This window comes from Leptonychotes weddellii, chromosome 1 (assembly GCF_054177405.1).
Source record: "Leptonychotes weddellii isolate Sample4059 chromosome 1, ASM5417740v2, whole genome shotgun sequence".
NCBI classification, from domain to species: domain Eukaryota; kingdom Metazoa; phylum Chordata; class Mammalia; order Carnivora; family Phocidae; genus Leptonychotes; species Leptonychotes weddellii.
This window is the reverse complement of record NC_138369.1, coordinates 183903118-183919691: the sequence shown is the minus strand read 5'-3', so window position 1 is coordinate 183919691 and position 16574 is coordinate 183903118. Positions and strand designations below refer to the sequence as shown.

General features: G+C 46.7%; 1 protein-coding gene across 2 annotated transcripts in view; it reads right to left on the bottom strand.

Moving 5' to 3' along the window:
* Positions 1-2810: 2810 nt before the first annotated feature.
* Positions 2811-16574, bottom strand: part of RCAN1 (regulator of calcineurin 1) — a 96702-nt gene continuing 82938 nt past the window's right edge. The window contains exons 1-4 of one of the 2 annotated variants that reach the window (XM_081799686.1): positions 13029-13234; positions 10191-10364; positions 7714-7873; positions 2811-4585 (exon numbers count right to left, since the gene is read on the bottom strand). In XM_081799686.1, the coding sequence (XP_081655812.1) occupies positions 4413-4585; positions 7714-7873; positions 10191-10364; positions 13029-13115 (594 nt within the window). In that variant the 5' untranslated portion in view covers positions 13116-13234 and the 3' untranslated portion in view covers positions 2811-4412. Of the gene's footprint in view, positions 4586-7713; positions 7874-10190; positions 10365-13028; positions 13235-16574 lie in introns of those variants that run through there. The other variant, XM_081799684.1, reaches the window with a different exon arrangement.

Genomic DNA, 16574 nt, shown 5'->3' with positions numbered 1-16574 from the left:
CCCATCCATCCATCCACCCACCCACCTATCCATCCACGCATCCATCCACCCATCCATCCATCCACCCACCACCCATCCATCTATCCACCCATCCATCTATCCATCCATCCATCCACTCATCCAACTTGTGTTGAATATCTATTCTGAGGCACAGGTTCTCAGACATCCTGCCTCTACTTGACTTAGGTTCTAACAGGGAAGACAAACAATTTAACAGTTATGCTAAAAAGTCAATGCATATTTTAAAGGGAAAGTATGGCACACAATGGGAGACTCAGCAGGACTGGCTGGGAATGATTCTCGGGGAAAAAAACATCAGTGATGCAGAACTATAGGATAAGTATCAGTGAGTCAGTTAATTATGTCAGCAGTATTTATCGGTTGCCGTGGACTGGGGCCAGTGGTAGCCGCCAGGGATTCAGAGGACAGACATGGGCCTGCTCTCATGGGGTGCCTAGCATTATGGAGTTAGCCCAGGCCAGGCTGGGGCACTGGGATAATGGTCTAGGCACAGAGGGCAGGTGTGATGGTGCATAGGAAAGAGACAATACCGTGAGTTAGAAACCCTGGAAATCCCACGTGACCAGAGCTTGAATGTCAGCCAGGAGGGGGGACCCCCCGGTGGTACTCTAGGCCAGAGCTGTGGCAGTGGTTAGAGCAATGGGTTGGCTCTCATTGGCCTTGTAGAACGGTCACTGAATCCCTAACTGGAATCTTGAAAGACAAAGAAACGTTGAATGTAGACACCACAGTTCAATCACTTTCAAATCATTTCCTCCTGCCTTTCAGAACCACAGCCATGTTACCTTTCCTGAGCAGCAGAGAGGCAGTGCTGAAGAAAAGAAGGTATGGGAGGATACAATCCATCTACCTGATTGCCATGTAACTCCACTGAGTCACAAGAATGGGAATTTCAGATGTGAATTAAAGATGGCCAAGCGTGGTGGCATCCTTGAAAAAAAAATCCCTACGTGTCTTTAGAATCGGAAGACCAGAGAATTTAGGGAAGAAAGAATACATTTCTTCTGTATGTTCTAACTTCTTCCTAAATAACTTTTAGATTATGTATAGTCTTCATCTGACTTGTTGACCTTTAGAGGACTATTGCATGATAGGCATTTAATAGATTGAGGCAAATATTCCACAGGGTTCTGCAACCCTATGACATACATTTTAGAGTATGACATACCCCGGCTCTGATTCATTTTGGGCCATAACATGTCCGTACAGTATATTGAATCTGTTGCAATTTAATATTTGAGAAAATCTGTCTGTTTACTTTGTAGTGAATTCTGTACATTTCACTGAAAACTGAGGCTCTCTGAAAACCCACATCCCCCATGGGCACTAATTCACACTGCATTCTGGAAATATAAAAATCCTAAATGCTTGCCGACTGCAAATCAATCTTCCTAACCCAAGTATTAATAGCTGCATGAAATGTTAATACTTCTCCATCGATTACCACCCTTCACTTGGGTTTAGCATTCATTTCAGGGGGGCCGGGTTTCTTTTCTTGGATGACTCTATGCTGGTTCCCACCAGTTCAGACATGTATTCTATCAAAATCTATTTAAGGAATGCATTCAGTCAATGGCAAAAGGGTATGTTTTGCCTGGTGCCGCCTGTTCTGTGTCTGTTGCTTCACATTTTACAGAGCCCTTTGATGAGCAGGGCGGGACCAACAGACGCATGAGTCCTGAGCATGCTCATGATTTGGGGCCCTTGGTATCCACCAGCCTGGGAAGCGGCAAGTGCACGGTTTCAGGATTCCAGCCGAGGCTGCCACAGAACAATTCATCAGCCGCCGTCCTCACGAGTGAAGATGTTCAGTGACTTGTGATTTCTACGCTAGGCTTTGTTATCTTCATGGGCAGTGGGACCATATCTGCATCTGCTTATATTTTCCCAGGTGTACGAGGGGACCAACTGGAAATCTAAGTGAACTGACACCACGTTCTGATTTTATCCCAGGGTTATTGATGAGAAAAGATCCTGGGCTGCACGCTGTGTCATCCACCTGCACTCATCCGGTGGGCTCCTTACTATTCAACGTGATGATAAAGGACAGCCCCCTCCCTCGCTAGGTGGGCAATTAGTGAATCTGCCCGATAATCCGATTTGCCCACCAGATTGAAAAGTGGATTTTCCAACAATGTTTAAACCTCAAACGTAAATGGGTTTAAGATATGGAAATTCTCCTGGACGTGATGAGATGAGGCTCTTCGTAAGAGAAAAAAAAGAAGAGCATGTGAATTTTCACGGAAGAATGCCTCATGTTAATCTTGATCGAGATTAATGTCATTTTCGCGAGTTCAGCAAAGAAACCCTGGCTTGTTTTGGCTTTTGTAGGCTGGCCTGGGCAGGAAGCTCACCACCTTGTGTCATCAGGGCTCCAGGGAAAAGGCTGCTTGAGATTCGAACAGAAGGTTCAGAGACAGACTTTTCTGAACATAACTGGCCTTTGTAATTCAGTATCTTTCGTGGACATCTTTTCTAACAGGAAAGACGACTCTTCAAATTAAGTCAAAAACATTGCTGTTTAGTGGAGCTGCTGGTTTTGTTGGTGAGTCGGCTTCTCGTCAGAGTATCATCTCCCTACACAAAGCAAATACTCAAACCCCCGATTTCAGTTTTATCTATTCTCCCCTTTGCTAAGTGGTGTCTGGTTAGTGTGGTCACCCCTCCGTGAACCAGAGGAAAGAATTAGGAGTTTCTAAACAGAAACTGGTGAAGGAATGTGTCCTTTTGAGACTGCAGGATTCAAAGAGTTCACTGACCGGTCAATCAGAAATAAAAGGGCACAAAGATTAACCTTTCCGTAAAGAGCATATTGTGTTGATTTATTATAGACTGCAGTTAAAAAAAATATTCTGAGGTTATAGCCTCTCCAGTTTAAAAGCACTTAACCAGGAACATTTGAACAGCTATGCAATGGTCTCTCCCTCACCTGCCCCCCACCTCACCAAGTACTGTAAACAGGGGTTTGAGAACATTCAATTTCTTGATAGGAACGATCAAATGTACTTGCTTCTTAAAAGGAAACCACCTTCCAAACTTCCAAAGCATGCACTGTTACTTGGCATTAGGTATTTCAAAACGACCAATTTTGCTCGGGTATTGTAAGGCCAAAATAGAATACCTCTTTACCAGACATACACATTACAACCAGAAAAAAAAATTACAGACTAACCGAGTGTAACGATTCCATCAGGAATTAATGGGGAAGGCACTGCATCTCTTTCATTCCACCACACATGTACTATCCACTTCACATGCTTTGAGTTCAAGTCCTGTCCAACATTTAACAGCGTTTTCTACAACATACAAGTCACAGGTAGGGTAATATTCCGACACTATTCTTCCACCGCCGTATTTTTCACCCAAGTGTACAATGGGTATGAATATATGCTATCAGCTTTATTTACAAGTTTATCGTGACGTTTTAGTGGGGTAAAAAAAAAAAAATCAACTATCTCAACCAACAGCTCCCACAAAAGTTTTTTTGGGGGGCTTTGATTCATGTGTATAAACCACCACGCAAAAGAAGGAAATGGAAACAATGACCCAAAAGACCCAAACTATAATTTCTCACCCACTAAAAGTTGGCAGTGAAACTGCTATTCTCTGAATTTTATAAAGCGAAACTCGACATAGGAATTTCAGATCGACTTCTTTTGCCAAAGCACAAGGTAGATGCGGCATCGGATAGGGTGCGGGCTGGATGTATTCCAGCTGGGATGCCCCGTGTGAGTGCTGTTGCAAGGACAGTCATGAATCTGGAAAGGTGACAGATGTTCCAAACGCTTTCCCGTCTGCCCAAAAGTTGCAAAACAACAATGGCATAATCTATACACGAACAAAGCTTAGTTCTGAAAATCTGTAATATACATGCACAAACATTAGAACATGAGGGGGAAAAAAAATGAAACACTACAAATCCCACATTTGCGTTGTTCTCGTTTTCACGACGTTTCTGCACCAGTTTGTGGCTTCGTGGTGCCTCTTCCTCCCGGTAGAGAGAGCCAACCCCGCAGGCTGCTCGGCAACAGAAGGCTCTCCCCACACCCGGGGATGAAGCTGCCCTTGACAAACACGGAACCTACCAGAAAAGGACAAGTAGGAAACACTATCGTGATCAGTTTGCAACGAGCCGGGCCCAAAGGTCCTTGTGCGATCACCCGGAGCTCAGTGATTGGCCCAGGACATTCCCGGAAGCCAGGAACGCTGGCGGAGGCGGAGCATCAGAACCAGGGGGCGGAGCCCAGATTCCCTTCTGAGCAGGCGCGCTGGAATGTCTGCCCCGCCCATCACGGCTGCCACCTCCCAGGTCGTGAGCGGCCACTTCCCCAGTACAAGATGCCTCCCCGCGAGTGTGATTCAGAATACTTCTGCCCCCCGGGGGCGCCAGTTCAGCTTAAGTGCAGGGGCGTGTACTCCGGCCTTCGGGTCTGGATGATTTTTGGTTTGGGTCTCTTCATTCGTTCCATCTCGTCGTCGTCTTCGTTCTCCTGATCGCTCTCACACACGTGGACCACCACGCTGGGAGTGGTGTCGGTCGCGGCGTGCAACTCATACTTTTCCCCTAGGGAAGGAAGAGAAATGCAGGGTCAGTGAGGCAAGAAACATGGAGGGGTCTGCGCGGCCAAGCTTCTCTGGACGGTCAGCGGGGACGGAGGGACGCGGCCAGATACGCTCTGGATGGGTATTCTTTTGGTATACCTCTTTTTTGCTCTAGCAGAAAAAAAATTTATTTATAAAAGTATATATAAATATAAGAATAATACAAAAACATACACACACACACACATATATATATATAATCACCATTATATATTATTCTGCTTTCAAACACTGAATTGAGGTGTATGGAAGGAGTTTATCTTATTTATTTATTTATTTATATGGGGGAGGGGCAGAGGGAGAGGGAGGGAGAGAGAATCCCAAGCAGACTGTACACCCAGCACGGAGCCCAACGCAGGGCTCAATCTCACGATCCTGAGATCATGACCTGGGCCAAAGAGTCAGACACCTACCAGACTGAGCCAGTCGGGTGTCCCAAGAGGTGCATTTTTTTTTTTTTTAAGATTTTTATTTATTTATTTGAGACAGAGAGAATGAGAGAGAGCACATGAGAGGGGGGAGGGTCAGAGGGAGAAGCAGGCTCCCTGCAGAGCAGGGAGCCCGATGTGGGACTCGATCCCGGGACTCCAGGATCATGACCTGAGCCGAAGGCAGTCGCTTAACCAACTGAGCCACCCAGGCGCCCCCAAGGGGTGCATTTTTAATTACACTTAACATGCTTACCAGGCCTCCTAAAATTCCCAGATGACTCCCGAGCACAGTGTGAGGAGCGTGCATTCAGGAGAAGACAGTGCATGAATAAAACACGGTAGGAAGGGACATCGCCAGCCTCCCTCTCAAGGCTCCTGCGTGGAGGCAGCACACACCGGGGGCCCCGCGAGAAGACTCAGTTATGGCTGGTTTGAACCAGGGGCTCCCAAAACATGTTTGACCACAGCATCCCTTTGCTTTGGACAACTTGCATCCCCCGGGAGCCAGGAGTGTCCTGCATTTCTAGGTCAGCCTGAGTCTGACCAGGTTCAGTCCAGTTCAGGGCCCTCTGGCACAGCAAGGATAGGATGGATGAATCTTCTAGAAGTAACTGAGAAGCAATCTATGGCGCTGCTCTGGCTGCCTCTTCAGGGCTGAGGGAGGCGGTGGCCAAATGTGGGCTGGGAGCCCCGCCATTCAGTACCCGGAGCCCGTGGGCGCATTCTTTTGCATCCCAGTGAACCTCCATCTCCTCCTCTGTAAAATGGGATCATAATCGCCCTGACCTCACTGAGCCGATTATGTAAGTGCAAGCCAAGTTCTTAGGTCCTGGTGCCCAGGTGGCAGGCCTGATAAGTGTCACCTAGTTTTACTAATGTTTACAAATAAAGCATGGACCATTACTGGTGGGAAGCTGGGTGCAGTGGGAAGCTGGGTGCAGTAGGAAGCTAGGATTTAAACAGGTGGGGGGAGGGTTTGCTTCAGCTCGCTCCTCACCTCCCCCCAGGTGCCCAGGGGTGGGTTTTCCTCCAAGTTCTGTGTGCTCTTCCTCAGCCCAGATTCCAGACCTTCCTGCCTCACACTACTCTGGGGACTCCTCGGAACCTGGAAGGCACTTTTCCTCATGAAAAAAGGTAGTTGTTGTTTCTCGATTTGGAATGTCAGGGAGGGAATGAAAGTGGAGGGTCACAAGATCACGTTGGTCAGCATCCTTATCTACCTACCAATTGGCCACAACCCAGCAAGCTTCTGCATAGGGCCATATTTGCAAAATCTTTGCAATCTTGTTGACTGCAAAGCACAGCCAAATATGAATGTTGTTCCAGCTCACTGTGAGATAAACTAAGGGTGAATGGATTTTATTATGTCTAGTTTCTGAAAAGGCTTCTCAGATCAGCCTTCTGTAAAGGCGTGGTAGATTCTGGAGTGTGATGAATTGTCTTTAGCTGGACTTCTTGCCTCTAGAGCAGTTTGTCACCTCTCCCTGATGGAGGTCCCATTTCTTCTCTTCTCTAGCATCCCCGCAGACTCCACTCCTCAGCTCTGCTGATGCACCTGAGCCAGGAGCTGTGGGGAGGGGCACCCGCTTCCTCAGACTGGCCATCTTGACCTTCACGCCACCATTACCAGTAAGTAATGTGATTCTTGCTCTCTCCCTCAGAGGGAATTTCCACTGGGGCGGTGTGTTCAGAAATATAATCTTTTCAACATGAAACTGCTGAGGGTCCAAGAAATAAAACACTCCAGCCAAAGGAACATCATCAGATTGCTGGGCAAGGAGAAATGAGGAGCTGAGAGTCTCAGCATTTATTATGGTTGCTCTTTGGATAAGTAAGGAGGGTGGGCTCAAACCACTTCATGCCTCTCACTCAAACCCTAGCAGGTAGGACAGGAACCACCAACATTTTATTGTTTCCAGAAATCTTGTATTGGGCAATGCCTGTGGGCCAGGCACTTCTCAGGTGCTTTCTAGACAATCTCCTCTACTGCTCATAACTCCACTGGGTAATACCCATTGTATGGAGAAGAAGACCGAGGCCAGAGTATCTGTTACCTCTCTGCATACTCACACCTTCCTCGCATCAGAGGACCGGAACCTCTTCTTTCTCTGCATTTGAAAAGGTGTGAGCACCCCAATGGGGCCAAGAGGGGGCATGAATGACAGGGGCTCTTTCTTCACTATACTCTGTGGTTCTCTTGAACATTCAGAAGGGCAAGTGAGAATCGGATCAATGGATGAAACCACCTTGACTAAAAATGAAGTTTCTCAAGTGTGGGATGGTCCGTTTTCCCTTTCCAAGTCCAGTCACTCATCCCGGGGTGACAGGACTGGGGCCTGGGTCTGGAGCTGCCCACACAGGCTGCGCTCAGTGACGGGAAGGATTCGCAAGATGCCGGCCGTGAGGGGTCATGGTGCTTGGTCCCCATGACTGGCTAAGGCCAGAGGCAGGCGTGTATGCTCCCAACAACTTGAGTTACAGACACAGATGAACACAGATAGGAACAATTCACAGAACCTGCTCGCACCCATTGAAGGACAGCCGAAAGGGGCCACAAGGCTCTGGCCGCTCCCTGAGGCAGGTGCGCATCTTGGTCTTGGCCCCCGAGCACAATTTCTCCCCATCTCTTTTCCTGCTCCCACCCCAGAGCACAGCTTACCTGGCCCCAGCTTGGAGATAGCGTATAACAGATCGTAATTTATGACCGGAGTAGCATCTTCCACTTGTTTCCAACCAACCGGCGGCGAGGCGGGAGGAGAGATCAGAAACTGCTTGTCTGGATTTGGGGGAGCCAGGTGGGAACTTCCTATGTGTAAAGTCTGAGGAGAGAGAGAAAACACAGGTGGATGTTTCTGGAGGAAAGAAGCCACGCGATGCAACAGCACTTAGTGAGCTTGCGGGGGACAGGGGACAAAGGACGACCCCACGTCTGGGCAGCGGAATGCATGCTGTTCAAGGACGGCTCGCCATACGGTCTATTTGGAGAAGGCGGTGGGGCTATGGGGCGCCCCCTCCCAGGACCGGGACCCACAGGTGCAGGGGCGGCACTGACCCAGACTGATGGAAAATTAGTACCGTTTTAGTAGAAATGGGAAAAATAAAGCCCTGTTGCTTGAGGCCAGAGGGATCTCAGCATCTATTTCTTCCGGCTCCTCATATCACGGAGGCATAGCGGAAGCTCCACAAGGCTAAGCTACAGCTCGAAGATGATAGAGTTTCTCAGGGGCCAAAGCAGGGATGGGGCCCAGGGCTCCTGCCTACCCCGTGGTACCCAGCAATTCCCTCCCTCTGGGCTTCCAAATCACATGACAAAAGCGATGAAGGGAAAAAGGATCCACCTTCCAGGAAGTTTAAAAAGTAGTAATAATATGAAACAATAACCCATGACGCTAGCTTGGGCTTAGAAGTCCTATCAGTGGCTAGAGGGCTGTCCACAAAGGTGTTACATCAACGTCTAACCAGTTTGGGTTTTCTTTGTATTTTAATTTTCACAATGAGCGCACATTTACTTTCGTAATCAGAAGAAAGCTGTCGGGGGCGCCTGGGTGGCTCAGTCGTTAAGCATTGGCCTTCAGCTCAGGTCATGATCCCAGTGTCCTGGGATCGAGCCCCGCATTGGGCTCCCTCCTGAGTGGGAACCCTGCTTCTCCCTCTCCCACTCCCCCTGCTTGTGTTCGCTCTCTCGCTGTGTTTCTCTCTGTCAAATAAATAGATAAAATCTTAAAAAAAAAAATAAAATAAAATAAATAAATAATAAAATCACCAGCTTTAAAAAGAAAAAAGAGAGAGAGAGAGAGAGAAGAAAGCTGTGGGAGGACTAAGTAACGATCCAGAACATGATCAAACTCAGAAAGGAGTGTGCTCACAACTAAGGATCCAAGGTCAAAACCCGTGCCTCCCACAGGCCACCAGGGGGCAGGGCATCCCAGCTCTAATTTACGCTTGAGGGGCCAGCAAGCCCTCCTGCCCAGGTCAGGAAGCCTCTCTATAATGTCTGCTCCTGTACCGCCCTGGGGAGCTCAGAGCCCCAGTGTGGGCCAGCTAGAACCAGAAAGCAGCATCCAAGAAGTTCCTTCTCCTTCCACCGCTAACCTGTTGGATCCCTGTTACATCATCATATAGAACTTTGTGAGCTGCCTTGAAAATGGGTCACCGATCATTGAAGGTTGGAGGGAGGGGAGCGGGAAGAACTGGAAGGATGGTGAGCCAGGGAAAAAGCAAACCCATGCACAGCCCTTCGTGAATGTCTTGGGGCCGGGACTCCTGCTACCAGGAGGATTTCTTAGCGTTTGCTACCTGTTTCCTTTCAAGCCAGGCCTGGCAGCCCTGTGCCCATGTGCATGCCCGCATTTGCACGCTGCGGGCTCTCCATCACATGGAGCTCGGTGCTGCTAAGAAACTGCACAGAGTGGGGACCCACTCAGGTCTGCTCTCCGTCTGGAGCACATCATTAGCCCTAACCCTGGAGCAACTTCCTGGAAACCCTCTGCACAAACCTTCGAGTGCTGGAGTAGCCACGGCCACAACCTTGTACTCTACGGACCACCTTCCTAAAGGAGCAGGAAAGGTTCTGCCAGAGTTCCTCAAACCAGGGTCAGGGCCATTTCTGAGATTGCCTGCTTTCAAACACATGCTGATGTTTTCTTAAGAAAGGTGAGGCACTGAAAATTTAGAGTATGAACTTCGCCTTTCTCAAAACTTAAGAGTTTTAAATTTCTTTTTTTTTTTAAGATTTTATTTATTTATTTGACAGAGAGAGACACAGCGAGAGAGGGAACACAAGCAGGGGGAGTGGGAGAGGGAGAAGCAGGCTTCCGGCGGAGCAGGGAGCCCGATGCGGGGCTCGATCCCAGGACCCTGGGATCATGACCTGAGCCGAAGGCAGACGCTTAATGACTGAGCCACCCAGGCACCCCCATATAATGATCTTTTTAAACACATTTTCATGTGGCAGTAAAATGGTCACGAATAATGATGCATGGAGGAAGGGTATGGAATAGGATATACTTTGTAATTCCAATATTACAGTCCAAATGTATATGCATTAAAAAAATCAAGGTATAGCATAATCAATGTTTAAGCTACTTTTAAAAGGGGGGAGAGGGAGAAGCATGCGTATCAATGGATTCAACTCACCTGGGCAAAATATAATTTCATTTCCTTTCCGAGAAATTCAGTCTTATGCAGTTGGAGCCTGGCATCTGCTGCAGATAAGGGGTTGCTGAAGTTTATTCGGACTCGTTTGAAGCTCTTAAAATACTGAAAGGTGATATCCTTGTCATATGTCCTAAAGAGGGATTCAAATTTGGCCTGAAAAGTAACAACAAAAATAAAAGGAGTTAGAACACATCTGCGTAGGAGTCTTGACAACTCCATTGGTTTCTTCTTGGGGAAGTGAACTAGTATCATTTCGAGAACACCCAACTCCTTTCTTAGAGGGGACGGAGAGCCACCCTCTGAGGAAGATTTGCTCTTTCTGCCCTTTTAAGTCTAAGACAGGTGATTTTATTAAATTCACAGAATGAGCAGAACAAGTACCAATACTTAACCACCTCTTATAGTCACAGAAACAGTCTTTTAAAGTGGAAAAGGACAGTTCCTAACGTCCAACAACCTTCCCCAGCCCCGTTAACTCTGATCCCACTGCTCAGTTTTGGGTGTTGCTGTGTGCAGCAGATATTTCTTTAGGGCTTAAGAACACTGGAGCTCATTTGAAAAAAAAAATTTTTTTTATTGCACTGGGAAACAATGAAGTTAAAAGAAACCTTGCATTTCTTAGTGTAAAGGAAGAGGTTTAAGAAGAAATCCCCCTATTGTTTTCCCACTTGGTCTGTTACTTTTTAACTCTCTAAAAGAATACTGGTTTAAAAATTAATGTACTGCAAATGGACCCATTTCTGCATGCTGGCTTTAATATATGTACATTTCTAGCTCTAGTGTTATAAAGGCTAGTGAAAATTATGAAACAACATGAGCTCTTAGAATGGAAATGCCCAAGTTCAAGGGTGTTATTAGGCTTCCATTCAGGAGGGAGCTCATTAGCCTTCTGGGAAAAGCTCTTTGGAGAGCGCCCCCTGCTGGGCTGGGTCCAGGAGGGGGAGGGGGCGTCAGCGAGAGGGTGCGGGGGGGGGGGGCGGGGGGAGCTGGGAAGCCACTGCAAGGCCTCAGGGTTCCAACCAGAGAGGGAGTTGACAGCCGAAACTTCCAGAAAGATTGTATGGACTTTGAGTCGTCGTGCTTTCCGAGTCTTTTTTTTCCAGACTGAACACCGAGGACAGGTTGTGGGAATTCTGTGTAAGGCAGAAAAGGGCTGGCTGAGGGTCTGGTGGGGGCAGCGTGCCTTCTATAAAGGGGATCCATGCAGAAGGGGAGGTGGGTGGGGCCCACTGAGCACCTCGGAAACCTGTGGAAAGCACGGTTTCTGCAGAGGGGCGGCGAGAGAATGGTGTGTAAGAAGGGAGAGCATTTTCAAGACTCTTCTTCGGCGCTAGACAGAGGGGAGGGAATGGGATGTCCGGGGCCAAGGCGCTCCATAGGCAGGACAGGACCTGTGTTCCAGCTCGTGGGGCCAGTGGTCAGCCTGCCTCCACTGGGCAGGTTGTTAGGGGGGTGGTGGTGGGTGGGAACACTTCCTCTCTTTGAATTCCGTGGCTTTTCTTTAGTTTATGAACAGTTCTGAGGGGTTTTGCAGAGGTAAAGAATGAGAACAATGCACAGCAGATGCTTCGCGGAGGATTTTATCTGGCTGCGTGTGTTTTTTTCTCCACCTCTCTCGAGCATGAGGTCGGGCAAGTTTCTGGCACAGCGTATGGGCATAAATTTGGAATTTTGCATGACCTCATCAATAGGCATTGTGACCAACTGCTTAGTTTTGAAGTTATGATTCAGAATTTAGGGGGAGAGGACTTTGAGGAATATTTTTAGAATACAAGTCAGGGCTCAGGACCAGAACACAAGAGAAGCACAGTATCTGTTGAATCCATATTACTGTGATACCATTCTCCAATAAAGTAATCTTACTGGTTCTAATAACCGGTATCTGGTTATTACAGTTGTTGGATGGCATCTCTAATTAATTAAATAAATACTGATTTTGACTCATATAAGGCTAATGCGAAATACACAGATTTTGTAGTACTTTCATACGTAGAATGTGCTCTAATATCTAGTTCAAAAAAAGACCAGTCCTGGCTCACAAGTATCATACGCAATTATGGAGTTACATTTGATTTAAAAACAACAACACAGGCTCAGTATGGCATTGAGTATAAAGCATAACACACGAATACCATCCCCAAAACAGAACACACAGAATTCATCCATATACAGTACTGTTCAAGATCAATTAGACAGCTGGGTAGCCAGTGATGGAAATCTTACATCTTAATCAAATGAAGAAAAGCACAGTAATTAAAATTACTAATTATACTAATTACCATCAATGAGAGCTGCTTCCCAGGAGGTACACTTATCCCCCACTTAAGTTATTTATCCAGTTTTATTACTTGCTATGGCCTCATTTTCCCTAGCTAAAGAAATCTGAAAACTTGAGGACAGGCCTTTGTAATGACTACAAACATACACACATCTTTACGATATTTATTTCCTAAGATAAAATTATTCTGGTCTCTAGATGTCAAAGTGAAAAGCTCCATTCACTGTCAGAAAAAGCTTCCCTCTAAAAGTTTACTACGACCTACACAGAACGAAAAATACCCTGTTAAAACCAGTTGCGTTACCAGTTGGTCAAGGGACCTAGATGTTTTCAAGTATTGAAAGCTTTAAAAATTCCTTCACGGTTAAGTCCTCAGGCAACGGCTTTTGACTGATAAAGCTCCAAGTATTTTGGATTTATTCCAAACCCCCAAACCCACAAGACAGCCACATAACACCCTGCAAATATTTCAGTTAATAGTCCCAATTAACATAATGCTTTGAAAACTCTCAAAAATCACATTACATTAGAAGCCTTACCCTGGTTTCACTTTCGCTGAAGAGATCACTGTTTGCCACACAGGCAATCAGGGAGCTAAAACTGTAGTTAAAGTTTCTAAAGTGCATCTTGCTTTCTTACAGTGAGAAGACTAGCAGCTCAGGCAGTCAAGCCCCAAGTGAGATTCCTTTGCAAGAGGCTGTAGGTCCTTTCTCCGGCCAGCCCTTTATAAAGCACTGAAGTCCAGCCCCCTGGGAAAAAAAAAGCACAGCTTCCAGAGCATCCTGTTTGGACAGCAAATTCCTGAGTCAAGTCTGCATGCTTTCAGGCCGAGGGAGACAGAGTGTAAGTTTCTACTGGAAAGAGGTGACGTCAACACCTTAGTCATTTTCCCTATGCTAATTAACTTTGCTTGGGGAGGATGGAAAAAACAGCCAAGGTTTGCCTTGCAGCTGCTTTATCAACGCCTCTTGCAGCATACTTTCCATTGGTAGCAATTCCATTCAGCCACTCAGACACCATGCTCCTCGGCTGAATGGGACGACCCTTCTTGAGATGGAAAATGTTACCGAAGAAAAATGAGGAAGGTCTCCGCAGTAAACAGCAATTAGCCTCTAGGGGAGTTTCGAGCCTTTGGGAAACCTGGAAACCCAAGTCTCGACTCGTCGTTTGATCCCTGTAATTCCCTGAAAACCTCAAAGTTTCATGTTGGGGTATTAGAGAAAACATTTTGAAATCTTTCTTGGTCAGTGAACTCTTGTTTTTAAAGAAAAAAGTGGAATTCATTTTGAAATATGGCTTTCCCCCCCTAATTGAACTTTACTGGATGAATGTCCCAATTCCTGCTTGTATTCCACAGTGGGAACATGGGAAGAGATCCTCAAGCAATCCTGGGATTTTTCATTGGAAAACTTTATTATTAGTAATTTGGGAACTAGGAATATGCAACCCCTTGATCATTTTCTAATGGCTATTGGATTCCGAAAAAGATACAAAAACATTTTAAGAGAATCTCAGCTCTGAAGTTGAGAAAGGAAACATTGCGGGCAGTTGTCTTGCTCTGAGACACGTAGACAAAGTTTGTTGTTGTTGTTGTTTTAATAGGAAAGGAAGAAGAAATGGAAAGAACGTATGCTACGTTGAAAAGTTAGTTCAGCTGGCCCCTTTTCCAGGTGCGATGTCTGGTGTGGAGAAGCTACTGGGATGGCAGGATGCTAGTTCTTTCCAAAGGCTGCAACTCTGAAATTCTAAGCACTTGACCAGCGTTGATCCCTATGGCAGCCTGGGTCCCAGGTCCTGCCCAGTCTCCCCAATTTCACTGTCACCTAAAAGCATTCCAGTTACTTATAAAAGCATTCTCTAGTCTAGAGGCATACAGAGACACCTCCTCCGGAAGCTTCCAAAACTTAAACAGAACCCTGCCATTCACACGTAAAGATTAACTTCAAAGAATCATTAAAGCCAGCCAATAATAAAATGAATATATGCCACGGAGAAAAAACAAACCAGAGCATTTATCCCTCCAAAAAAGGAAAAGCAAAGCCTTCTTGGATGAATGAGCGTTGCTTCATTTCGATGCACGCTGCCTTGCTGCCAACTGTAGGGTTATGTAAGAAACCGGTTACGGTGTTTGCTTCGCCAAATTACCCCTCACCCCCAACCTGAAAAGATCTGAATGCAAAGTTTGGAACACTGTGAATAGTAGGGGTTTGCATCGAACACCAAGGGCAAATGGTCACGTGAGCTGATGCTTGGTGTTGGGGAGTGTGCTTGGGTGTGCTGCATTTTCAGTGTGGTCGGCAGTGGGTCCGTGACACATGGCTTTTTAGTTTCCGGTGGCCTCAGTGTGGCTAGGGGAGGTGTTGCTGGAGGAAAGAAGGGGAGGGGGAGGGAGGAGACACAGAACTGCCTCCGCTCCTCCAGAGAGTCTGGGGACGGATCTGAGGTGCCCCCCCACCCCTGCAAGCTCCAACCCCTTTTCTCTTTCTCCTGGAGTCCACCTTAGCAAACAGAGTTAAAAGGCGATCGGAGGAGGAAGAAGAGGCTGATTTCACTGTCTTCTTCTTCTTCTTGTTGTGTTTTTTATTTTTTTTTAAGATTTTAATTATTTGACAGCACAAGCAGAGGGAGCTGCAGAGGGAGAGGGAGAAGGAGGCTCCCCCCTGAGCAGGGAGCCTGACTCAGGACTCGATCCTAGGACCCTGGGATCATGACCTGAGCTGAAGGCAGACGCTTAACCAACTGAGCCACCCAGGCAGCCCCTCTTTTTTTTTTTTTTAAATCATGACATGAAGTTCCAGATCAGTTGTGTGGGCAGCTCTGAAACATTTTTGTTCATCTGAGACAAGAGTACTGCTGCTCATCCAAATTTACAGTTTTTGTTTCATTATATGGATGAAAACAACAACAAAAAAGGAATAGTGAGGTATCGGAATATTGTTCATCTGTCTTTGCTCATAGAAATAGATGACAAATGATCGATCTTTCACCAGGCTGCCCAAAATGCCTAATAAAAATGTGTAATTCTGTACCTGCCTCTGAATTGATTTCAAGCTCATTTGAACCCAATTTTTTTTTAAAGATTTTATTTATTTATTTGACAGAGAGAGACACAGCGAGAGAGGGAACACAAGCAGGGGGAGTGGAGAGGGAGAAGCAGGCCTCCCGCCGAGCAGCGAGCCCGATGCGGGGCTCGATCCCAGGACCCCGGGATCATGACCTGAGCCGAAGGCAGATGCTCAACGACTGAGCCACCCAGGCGCCCCACTTGAATCCAATTTTGAACCTGAGTGCTCCCATTTTTACACCAGGAAGAGGAGCTCAAAATGGTGGCCAATTGTAGGGAGGCTGAAAAGATAGCTCTGTGGCAAACCTCACTGGGTCACAGAGTGACCGGGGCCTTGGACCAGGAGAGGGGCACTCAGGGCCAGCAGCACAGGCTTCCTCGGCTACTGCGTGAGTGGTGCTCCAGACCTGGCTGGCCAAGGGGACAGACAACTGTCCCTGTACCCAGAGGTGACACTGCTACAAACCCACCTCAGGTTCCCTTCCTCTGCTAACGTGACAGCTCTCCTTAGGAATGCCTGTTTTTTGACTGCATGTCTATTATACATGAACTTGGATTTCTTTTTTTTTTTTTTAAAGATTTTATTTATTTATTTGAGAGAGAGAGCACATGAGAGGGGGGAGGGTCAGAGGGAGAAGCAGACTCCCTGCCGAGCAGGGAGCCCGATGCGGGACTTGATCCCGGGACTCCAGGACCATTGAGCCGAAGGCAGTCGCTTAACCAACTGAGCCACCCAGGCGCCCATGAACTTGGATTTCTAAGCGTCCTGTGCAAAAGACTTACGTTGTAAATAGCGATTTTCCCCCATAGAGGATAAAAGTTGTTCCAAAACAAGTATTAAGAGAGTGGACTTTCCTACATGTATATCCCTCGTCATTTGGGAGACAAGTACATTTTTGATTCTTGTTTGCTAGTTGGATATAAGTGATTTGAAGATGTCTCATTAGAGCTCTTGAAAAGCATACTAAAACTCGCACTTAAAATAGTAACACTGACACCAGAAGTTAAAGAAGAAATGAAA